The sequence below is a fragment of the Anneissia japonica genome, unplaced genomic scaffold, assembly GCF_011630105.1.
Source record: "Anneissia japonica isolate Jap-2015-1 unplaced genomic scaffold, ASM1163010v1 scaffold288252_len263706_cov166, whole genome shotgun sequence".
NCBI lineage: Eukaryota > Metazoa > Echinodermata > Crinoidea > Comatulida > Comatulidae > Anneissia > Anneissia japonica.
Genome location: NW_022703281.1, coordinates 178284 through 190863, shown reverse-complemented (window position 1 = coordinate 190863; position 12580 = coordinate 178284). Strand labels below are relative to the sequence as shown.

Below are 12580 nucleotides of genomic sequence, written 5' to 3'. Positions count from 1 at the left end.
GCGCGAATAAATTCGCTTAGTGAAAAACCAGCTTAACACGCGAACTTACTACTGCAATGAAGCAACTAAATGTTGTATCAATGAAAGCAATTTTAAATATGGGAAAATACGATTTTGGTGGTGAAGATTTAAAAACTTATAAAATGGTATTATTTGGAAGATTACGGTACCCTTGCATTTGGCTCCATTTATTCAGCTAGACGCAGTATACAGGAGCACAAAAAATTAGGAATTCCGACCATGAAACAGGGAGTCGTCCAAAAATCTTCTAAAACTCGGGGGTCGTCTTATACACGGGTCACCTTATAGGACCTACGCGAGTGTATACGGTATTATTACGGAACCCCTGCGGAAGTTCGGGTTCCCGTCACATTTTAAACGGTTGGTTGTAACAATAAACTCGCAAGACTGCTCGCGACTAGGCCTACTAGATTCTACAAGTGCGTGGTTGGCTGGGTTGTTTTGGTCGGAAAGGAAAAATTTTCTCTGTGAATTGATTCTCGAACGAGATAAAGAAAGCTCCCTAATGACTCAAGCTACTGTATACCGTTTTTATATTTTTAATAAAACCAATTTCTTCTAATTTCAAATACGTTTTCCCGTGATTTTGTGATAATTCGTTATAACGCAAGTGCAAATGCGTGACACATTTATGACCTCGCATGTGTTTCTGCAAAATGAGTTTCATCCAATATCACTTTGAAGTGATGCGTGACGGTTGGTGACTATGGCATAGATAACTGCCGGACCCTAGGTAAAATTGGTAAAAATGCACCTGATCGGACATAGAGACAGAGCCTCTAGTGGGGTCTACTCAGGCGAAACTCTGAATGCTTATACGTTCTGAGGTTTTTTAAAAAAGATACGGTACGGCATTAACGCTCAGAAATATCTAAAAAATATTTTGTTAAAAAAATTAAAGAATATTGAGAACAAACTATGGTCAAGTCATGTTATCGTTTAGGGCCTATTAAGCATTTCATGAATCTATGATATATTATAATATTGACAACATCATCAATAGAACATATAGGTGGAATTGTGTCCAACCCATCGTGAAAATGTACTGAATACTCAGTACATGTGAAAAACATTTGCAAAAATAGTACTCACTGCTTACTTTGGCTCGAATTCAACCCTGGCCATCAGGTGCAAGCTCGGTGGTCTAAAGACATGATGCCAGGCTAGTGATCTGGAGAATGTGGGTTCGAGTCCCACTGGAGAACAACTTGCAAATATATTTTGCAAGTGTTTTCACACGCACTGAGTATTCAGTACATTTTCACGACAGGTTGGGCAAAATTCCACAGGCCCCACCTAATTTATTCTCCTGGCGCAAATCCAGGTATTGTATCATCACGATAATAACAATTACCATTCAATAATAGAACAGTCATCGACCTACTTGCAGTGAAGTGAATCTAAAATGTATTCATGAAGTTATGATGATCTGAAGTGATTAAAAACGTACACAATAATAGTTGAACCAACTTTAAAATACCACAAATACAAATGTGCGTGACGATATTTTATTGCTTTAGAAATGTGACTTCAAAAAGTGTATTAGTGAATCACGCACTGAGTATTCAATACATTTTCACGACAGGTTGGGCAAAATACATATAGGCCCCTAATTGATTCTCCTGACGCAAATCCAGGTATTGTCTACTCCATCACGATTATAACAATTGCCATTCAATAATAGAACTTATGAAGTTATGATGATCTGAAGTGTTTGAAAACGTACACAATAATAGTTGAACCAACTTTAAAATACTGTACCACAAACACAAAATGTGCGTGACGATATTGTATTGCTAACAAGTTTGTTATATTAGGCCTGTATTGAAAAAAAAATGTAAATTCAAAAATTCGGCCAAATTCGGCCAAATATAGTTTGGCCGTGACTTTTCAAACGTTACGGCCAGGCAAATTTTTATACGGCCAAATTTGAGGAATCTGGCCGTCAAAAAGGCCAAATGGTAACCCTGATACGTACGCCCAGACTGCAAATCCAACAGCGCGGGGGGGGGGGCTGTCTCTTAGGGAAGAGATCATAAGTTGCTAGCACGTACACAGCCTTATTCATCCTCGCGCGCAAAGTAGTTTTAAAAGAAATTGTTTGATAATAGAAACTCAAACTCAAAAATAAGCTTTGATCAGGTCAGGTCCACATTATGTCCATTTACAATCCGTAGTCGCCAACTCACTAGACTTGCCACAAGTCTTTAATTATAGGTTCCCTCTAGAATTATTAGTTAATTTTGGAGAGCGCTACCAGCGACGGTATATATCGCGAATTAGATAATCCAAGAAAAAGTATACTATGAAACGCCAAGCAAATAGGTAATATGGAACGCCATTGGTGCCAAAATAGATTTAAAGACAGATTAAGGACTGGACCCAGTCTAGATGTCTACCTATTTCGATTAAGTGATAAGCCTACCAAAAGTTTACAAACTCCAGTGTTACGTTGACGCAGTCTCGCAATGACGGCATAATAATCAGTGGCAGATTCAAGTGGGGTCGAGCCGGCCGTAATTTTTTCAAAATTATTTCTTTAAAATGGAAAAAAAAAACAAAGGAAAATTAGAATTAGAATTTAGGTCTGAGAGTGCCATTTCCGGCGCAATCTAGAGGTGTCATAATCATACATTTTCTTACCTCAGCCCCAACCATGGTGGGGCTGAGGTGGTAGTCCAGCTACACTCTCCATCTGTAAAAGTCCCTCTCTGGGCCCAGCTCTATTTCAAATTACTGGATCCGCCACTGGATATTTGAAAAATTTCGTATGGAAATAAATGTTAATTGCATTGCTTAAAATCAATTAAAAGGCTATATGCGCCAGAGCTTCCGCTAATTTGCCCTTTTAATATTTTTATTTAAATTATGTTGTTTCTGTGATTATCCTGCGTGAAAAGATATTTTTATCTGCCATTAAAGATCCTAGTTAATCGTTTTTCATATTATTAATTTATTTACTTATATTCTTGTTATAATAATGATTTACTATAAATATTGTTTAACATTTAGGGAAATAAATGTTATTTAATGAATGAATAATTATTCAAATCCACTTGCACTTGACAACAACTAGGCATCAGTTATTATTTTTAATGGTGTCTACCACATATTTCTTCTTCAATTATATACAGATACTAAATAAAAGCTCCATTGTACAAGTATTACATGCACACACACACACACACATACATACAGACACCTCCTCCCAAACCTAGCCTCCGCAGGCACTTGGAGGCGCTTTACACATATACCTATAGCCCCCACTAACCAAAACTTCTGGGTCCGCTCCTGTTTGTATGTAAAACTCTGTTATGTTTATGAATGAAATGAAAATAAATGATTTCTGAATTTAATTGAATTTAAAAATATATGCCATTTATTATACGCTAAGGAACGAGTGGGTAGTATATGGCTATCCTAATCCTATAACAAAGGGCATGCTATTATTGCACCAAATACTAGATTCCATACAACATCTGTAGATGACAAATAGGCCTCAAGTTTGTTATTAATCAGTGGCACCTCTCATTCACGGGAGTGCCCTACAATTTGATCGCCTCCGAAAACTCAAGAAAAGAAATGAAATGAAAGAAAGGAAATAAAAAAGACAAGAAATTATAGTGTATGAAAACATTAGAAGAAAACGAAAGGAAAAGTAATCGATGACAAATAAAAAGAAAGAAAAAGAAAGAAATGAAAAGAAAGCAGAGAAAAGAAGAAAAAATGAAATAAAGAAAAAGAAAGGGAAGAAAAGAAAATGAAAGAAAAGAAAACAAAGGAAACAAAAGAAAGGAAAAATAAATTGAAACAAAACAAAAAAGAAAAAGAAAGAAATAGGTCCTAAAGAAGAAAAGAAAAAAGAAAAGAAACCAAAAGAGAAAGAACACAAAAAAAAAAGAATACAAAAGGAAGGGAAAGAAAAGAGAGAGGAAAAGAAAAAAAGAAAGAAAGGAATAGAAATGAAAGGTGAAAATAAAACCAAACACAACAAACTCAGCCTATTTAATTGGAAGGAAAAGAAACAAAAAGAAATGGTAAGTATACCTAAAGGAATGGTCGACCATAGATTCTCTTTAAATTAATGCTTCAATTAGTTTAAATATTTCATGATAATGGCTAATTTTTCTAAATTAAGATGTATACACAACATAATATAATACAATTTAATATATAAATATATAAGAATATCATAAGATGTAATATGCCAATTAGATTTTTTTAGTCAATGGCTGCCAATAACTGATCTATTTTCAGATGCTAAATTTATTATTATTATTATTATCATTATTATTATTATTATTATTATTATTATTATTATTATTATTATTATTATTATTATTATTATTATTATTATTATTGCATTAAAGCTATTTTTTTGCGCCAATACAAATCTGCCTAATGTCGCACTGCGATAACTCTACACTAGTTACGGTATGTTCGTTAATATCAAATAGGCCTATTGTTTTACAAATGCATGTTTACATTTAAAGTTTGACTATTATATAGAATGATAGGTGTATGAGTGGAACATGTCATAACTTAATTTTAAAAACTAAAACTAATACCTGAGAAATTTTGAATTTTGAATTATAGGCCTATAAGTATAGGCCTTAATTAAACGATAAATTTAGTCTTGTGATTTCGATATAAATTATGTTAGTATTTTTGCTGGAATAGTATATTTGCAACGTCAAAAAAGACACCATATAAAATTCAGCTTTGCTTTCCCTGAATTTATTCTTATTTCTTTGACCTTTTAGTCCTGTCTGTGAGTATGCAAAACAAAATTTCATGCTATACCATAATTTATTTCATCCAACCATAGACAAAATAGAACTGGTATGGATTATAATATTTATTCTGAAATCTCTCAAATAAGCCTCGAGGACTATAGTGGGTTTCGAAAGGCAAACCTGTTGACATTCTGGCCAAATCTATTAAAAAGCCCCACAAAGAAAATTACGAAGAAAACTTAAAGCACAGGAATAATTTGACATGTTTTTAAATGAATTCAAGCCATGCCAAATTATACGACACAAAAACGTCGTTTCTGTTTAAAGTTTGAGCACTGAACATTCATAAACATAAAAACAGGTAAATGATAGAGACCGTGATCAGTTAAGAAAAAAATAATGCTAAAAACGTATTAGGCAACGAAAAAGCTCCTTAACATCAGCAGGGGCGGATCCAGCCTGCCAGAAAAGGGGGGCGCAGCCTGCGAGCGAAGCGAGCAGCTTTAGGGTGGGCCAGGGGGCCGCCTAGGGCCCCCGGCGAGGTCCAGGGGCAGAGCCCCTAGTGGCAGTGTAAGGGGGCGAAGCCCCCTTAAAGCCCAGCACATTTGAGGAATATGAGTTTGCATTAAGTCATTTTTGACTATCTAGCATGGTAGTTTTCAGTAACAAAAAAAAAAAAAAAAAAAATAGGTGCATGTCTTTTAAAAAAATTTTAATATTCAGGGTAGCCGCAATATGCAACTATAAAATGAGTCATTAAAATAATAATTCATCTACTCACAGCTGTGAACATTCAAGGTTTTCCCCTCTTGAAAATGGTCAGATAAATTTTTCTCGTGTCTTTTTTTAATGTGTGTTTACATACATAAACAAATTGAGTAATTACATACGATTTTTTCCATAAATCAATCAATTCAAAAAAAGGAAGGTGGGGGGGGGGTCGTGGTTCTCTCCCAGGAAAATTTTGATTCTTAGAAGGCGGGAAATAAGCTTTCCCGACTTCTGGGGTGTCTTTTAATTACTTTTTATTTCTTCAAAATTCAATTTTTTCCCATCTTGAAAATGATTTAATGAATCAATGAATTCCATTGAAAAAGGGTGTCCGGGTTACCCCGGAAATATTTCGATATCTAGAATGCGGGAAATAAGCTTTCCTGACTTCTGAAATGTCTTTTAAATGACTTTTTAAGTTCTTCAAAATTTAAGGAGTTTTCCTTTTGAAAACGGTCAGGTAAATTTTTCTCATGTCTTATTTTATGTGTGTATACATACATAAATAAATAAATAAGTAGTTGCACGCCTATTCTTTTTTCCATGAATCGATAAATCCCAAAAAGAAAGGGTGGTCCGGGGATTATCCACTGGGAAAATGTTGATTCCTAGATGGCAGGAAATAAGCTTTCCCTATAGTGGAAGTGTTTTAATGACGTTCTTCAAAATTCTAATTTTCTTATTGTAAAAAAAAAAAAAACCGCTCACGGGTCCTGAAAAGTTAGGTCTAGAATTTTTTTTGATTTTTTTTTTTTTTTTTTTTTTTTGGCCAAGGGAGGGGTCAGGACCCATTACCCTCTCCCCCAGATCCGCCAATGTGAATCGCGAGAAAATTTAACTCGGTTGGGGACTGGATAAACATTCTCTTTCCATCCTACGCCTCCTTCCCTCTTTCATTTCTTGCATTTCTTTCCAATCATACAAAAATCTGCAGACATTATATATTTTTTGCCAAAAAGTGGTACGCCCCTCCGACCCTCCCACCCCCCGGTTCCGCCGGCCCGTTAAACACTGTAGGTGAAAGTTTTTTTGCAAAAAAAATACATCTAATCCCCATTCTAATATTTAACAAAGGGCCCAAAATCAATTAAGCCAATCAGCTGTTGAATGTATATAGGTCTCTCACCCCAATGGCAATAAATCGTGCTTTATTTAGGCTAGCTAGGCTAGGTTAGGCCTAGCCTAGCCTAGATGAGACCCTAGCGCCCCGCCGAGGGCTTAGGCTGGCCTACCTACAGCATTGAAGACCACCAGTGTTTAATTATTGAATATAACAGTTCTACTGAATTAAAGTATATTGGATTAAAATGTTCTACCAGATTGAACGATCAAACTATCATCTGTTGAGAGAGAATAACGTTACATGCCATCCTGTAATGTTGGTGAATGTCTATGGGATCATCTTAATAATTCAACACTCACTGCATGTGAAGAGCTGAAAACTAGCAACAGTGTACTTTTGGGCTGTGATACCTTCTGTGCAGAGATCGTCACATAAATTCCGTTGTTTTTTTTAACTTAACAAAAATGTTTTTTCTTGCTAATTTCCCCTAGACAACCGGGCAACATGAGTATAAATAGGCTAGACCGGAGTGTTTTTTTTTTGTTTTTGTTTGTGATCAGATCTTTAATGAAATTATTATAATCGTCATAATTATTATTGCCATAATGATAATAAAAAAATTAATTGAATTATGTTACATTGATGATGATAGTTTTTAAAATGATTATTTTTCTGTCATATAGTTATTTGTTACTATGATTGTATAGGGTCATCCTTACTTATCAATTAGTAGTTTTAGATTTTAGCATTTTTAGCGTATTGTGTTTGATGCTCAGTCCACACTAAACAATTGAATGAGGAAAAATTGGTGTGTTGTGCCTATATATGGGCATATGATGCCCTATCACCCAATTATGGGTCTGTATAAGTTGAGTGATAGATATGTCTAGCATAGGTTCAAAAGAGAGTCTAATTCAATCAAATACAAATATCAGAAAGTATACATTGAAATGTGTTCAAATGTGTAGCACCTACTCAAAGGGTATGGGTTTGGCTTAAACCAATATTAATAATATAACCGAGAAACTATGTTACAGTTACAAACAATTTGTAAGTCGATAAGCCATTTTGAAGGTAGATGGATTTTCCTAAAAAGAACCTCCTATATTTTTTCCTAAATGGTACTTAAATAACAGTACAATTTAAACACTTATGGGAAGCCCCCCCCCCTCCACCCCACCATTCCCACACCACCTGATGGATTTTTTTCAGACCTGATAGACACGAACTTGCTACTTCTTTTCCGATATTTTTCATCCAGTCGATCTCTAAAATACACACACTAATATATATTTGTGAAGACTAACATTTTGTAACAAAAATATGTTAAAATGTATCCTCCATATCACACAGCTTAAAACATTTGGTTTTGAAATTGCCACCCCATTCCACGGATACATGATTTAAAGTTAGTGGGGTCTGAGAGGATATCTACCCCTGCCCTCCACCATGAAGTGTACATCTTTTTTGGCACTTTTAAATATCCGGAAATAGATGCGGACAGACTGAATAGCCGCACCATTTTCTCTTAGGAGACAGCCACAAGAAAAGAGATAGCAAGCAAACAAGGAGATAAAATTGATATTAAGTTGTCCGGCCAAAGCCGGTGCTGCCGGTGCGGTTCCGACGGCCGTGATATAGTTAGGTAAATTAATATTTCAACAATTCAACTAATTTTCTATAGAAAAGATAGGCATCCATTCGTTAATTAACTTACTATGATAATGATAGGGTTTAGATATTTTAAGTATCTTTGTTACATTCCACATTTGTAATTGGCAAAAAGTAAAAAGCTTGTATATAGTTAGAACACAAATAATTTATTATAAATTTAGATAATTATGTTACATGGTAATGAAATAGGATATAACATTCACCTGATATATCTCTTTCCTGTATAAATAATTTTAAAAAAACCCACAAAGGGCAAACATAGTCCCGAATTCACCAAAACAAGGTTTTTTCTATAGATTTAATTAATGCCCCTAATAAATATTTAAATTAGATTATTAAAGATTTGAATAGAATCAGGCGCGGATCCAGTGGGGGGGGGGGGGTTGAGCCGAAAATAAAAGAGAGGGAGAAACATTTGAGTTAAAAGAGAGGAAAGGGGGAAAAAGGGAGTGGACCCATGAGTTCAGTGGCGATCTAGCAGTGGGAGAAAGGAGAGCTCAATTGTTTACCACTTATTTACACCAACCATGGTGGGGCGGAGGGTGGCTTGGCGGCGTGAACTTCATATTGTGCCCCCCCTCCCCGTTAGAAAATGTCTGGATCCGCCCCTGAGATTTTTAATTGATTTTAATTTTTCGGCTTAATTCTTAATATGACAACAATTGACAGTTGACATCTTTATTAAGGTTCGATTTTCCAAGCAGGGAACATTAATTATTCTAAAATATACCACTGGAATGCAGATTTAACTAACTATAATTTAAAATACTGTATATGCCTTCAGAATTAATGTCAAAGCAGTCTTTATTATACTGCAACGTAATTTGAACTTGTATATACTACTTAAGCCTAACTGCTATATACAAGTGAACTGCAATGAAATAATATTGAATGTGTATTTTATAATAAGGAAGGAGATAATATAATAGTGAATGTGTATAATAATGAAGGATTTGAACTTGTATATACTACTTAAGCCTAACTGCTATATACAAGTGAACTGCAATGAAATAATATTGAATGTGTATTTTATAATAAGGAAGGAGATAATATAATAGTGAATGTGTATAATAATGAAGGAGATAATATAATAGTGAATTATAAAAAAATAATATTGAATGTAGATAATATAATAGTGAATACTAAACTTATATAATATATTAATACATGTATATAATGTAATAATAAACGTACGTTTAATATCATAAATCTGTATATGATATAATAAAAGACATAAATAATATAACATTAAACGTACATAATATAACAAATGTTGATAAATATAAAACTAAACATATATAATATAAACGTAGGTTATATAATAATAACGTACATAATAGAATACTAAATGGAAATAATATAATAAACGTATGTAATATAATAATAAATGTAAGTAATATACTAATAAATGCACGTAATATAATAATGAAGATATATAATATAATAACAAACGTATAATACAATACGAAACGTACATAATATAATGATAAATGTATATAATATAATAATAAACATATATGATATAATAATACACGTGCATAATATACTAATAGACGTAAATAATACAATAATAAACATATATAATATAATAATAAATGTACGGAATATGATAATAAATGTTAATAATAATAACAAACTTAAATAATATAATACCAAAGGTAGATAAAATAATAGTTTTCGAAGGCTTAAAACAGCTGGGTCTTGCCATACATGGGTTCCATTCCCATCCTAATCACTTGCGAAAATTTTAGCAAGTACTGACGTATTTGGAACGTTTTTTTTTTTTTGTTTTTTTTTTGGAATTTGCAAATTAAAATTGATAGGCCTATTCAATATCGTTCAACTACATAACTAGAATGATTTGGAGATATATAAAAACAAACAACTTACAGCAGTTATACAGCAGTAAACAAAATAACGTGAAAATGAAATATTTTTGTACGACCATTATTATTGGTACACCTCACACTATGGTCTCCTTAGACAGAATTAACCAATTTTGTTAATGGGTACCGTATGTCGCCCATACCGTCATTGTGACATATCTGACGAATCAAGTTTCGACGGTATTGTGTATATAGTAAAACTACCACGCCTATGGAACAACAAATACTGACTTGAACCAAAGTATATAATAACTGAATAAAGATCCACAGTAAAATCAATCAAATGGAAATAATCTAACCAACAATGCCACAACAAAACGTCAAGGTTAAATACTTTCATAAAGTTTGGAAAGAAAAAAAAAGTGTTCCCATAATATGTCGTTCTTATATAGCACTTAATGCCTTAACATTACTACCCAGGTCATTGGATCAAACACATATGGACCACATTGAACACCAAATTAAATTATTAAATTATTAAATTATATTATTTTCCATAATATTGCGGCTAGTAATCAGCGCAGTTGTGTTGGAACCAACCAGGTACCCACTTATACTCCTGGGTGGAGAGAGGCAACCGTAGATAGAGTACCTTGGCCAAGAACACAAGCGATTTGCACAGCGAGAGTTTCGAACCCCCGACCTCGAGGTTGGGAGTCCAAAGCCACAACCGATGCGCCAACCGCTTCATCCCTGTCATTCATTCAATAAACAACAGACGGACGAACAATGTTTGGAGAGAGAGAGAGGCCATGGTTCAACTTTTCGACCTCTATTGGGTCATAATGTAATGTAGTGAAATTGATTAAAGCTCACATACCGAAGTGGTTACAAAAAATACTACAATATGCAAATGAGATGATTATAAAACTAATACTTTGTTTAGTTTCTCAATCTTGTATGTGTCTTTACTAATACCCATTTCACACTGATGCTATTTTGCAAATATTAACAACTTGTAACAAGTTGTAACCAGGTTTGGATGAGTATTACCCATTTCACACTAACAGAAAATATTACAACTTTTAACAATCCTTAACAAGTTGTAACAAGTTCTTAACAGTGCGACAAGCATCATAATTTGGTAAATAAATGTATGGCACTCACCTCGACAGACTGAGCAAGAAATCACATTTTAATTCCCGTCGCCAAGGGCACATTTTCAAACAGTTACTAAGAAACTTATTTTTATTTGTTAGGCTATTCCCGATACGATACTCTCATCACTTTTCATTTATTCAAGCTCTGTTTTCACCATTATTTAATTATATAAACATAGTGCTACACACAAAAATTGATTATATATATATATATATATACGGTATATATACATATATATATATATATATACATATTTGAAAATGATATTTAGAAGTCTATTCGACATTATTGCCTGCATACCATTACTTGAATGTGATATAATTTATGTCTACATAATTTCATTTATGCTAAAGTTATCTATATACTTTTCTTAATTTTTCTTGATGTTTCTTTTATTTCTTTTCATTTTCTCCATTATATTAATTTTCTATTCTTCTTTATTTCTTTTCACTTTCCAGTTTTTTCTTTTCCTTTCCGTTCTTTCTTTTCCTTCCTTTAATTTTCTTTTCTGTTTCTTTCCCTTTCAATATTTACATATGTTTATATATCATTTGAAAATGATAATTAGCCATCTCATAGATATGAGGTCTATTCGATATTAGTGTCTTCACATCATTAATTTGAATTTTTGGTTTATGTTTACATAATTTCATTTATGCTAAAACTGGCTTTAATATAAACGATGTTTAATATATGCATCTATCTCTCTCCCTCTGAACTTGCTCTCATACCTTACAAAGCAGTTATTTACTTATTTTTTAATTTTCCTTAACCGTTTTCTATTAATTTTTTTAATATCCATTTCTTTCATGTACCTTTCTTAATTGGCAATCATTCTGAAATTTAACGTGGCAGTTGTTGAACTTCTTTCTAAATGGTGTTACTTTACTGCCATAGGCAGGTCTCACTATGATTATGAGGTGTCTGATGATTGCATGATATCCCTAATTATACATACACAATCTTGATTCACAGTACTTGTACTTTACATATGTAAATATGAAAACAAATATTTTGGCCACCATCTTGATATCCAATATGGCAGCCATCTTGAAATTCAATATGGCAGCCTTCTGACATAATTTCTGATATCTGCATGATATCGAAAACACGAATAGAGATCTTTGACAGGGCTAGGTGTTGTAGATATGACGATATTTACAACGTTATCAATAATTAATTTGGCGGCCATCTTGAAATCTAGTATGGCAGCAATCTTGAAATTCAATGGTGGCATTCTGACATAATTTCTGATGGATGCATGATTGATATCGAAAACATGGGTAACAGTCTTTGATTGACAGTGGCTGTAGATAAGATATTGACAA

General features: G+C 33.4%; 1 protein-coding gene across 1 annotated transcript in view; it reads right to left on the bottom strand.

Annotated features, from left to right (window-relative positions):
- The window catches only part of LOC117104379 (mucin-4-like), a 54009-nt gene extending 43796 nt beyond the window's left edge, over positions 1-10213 (bottom strand). Inside the window, exon 1 of the mRNA XM_033245203.1 lies at positions 10156-10213. Coding sequence (XP_033101094.1) covers positions 10156-10213 — 58 coding nt within the window. The remainder of the gene's footprint in view (positions 1-10155) is intronic.
- Between the last annotated feature and the right edge of the window lie 2367 nt (positions 10214-12580).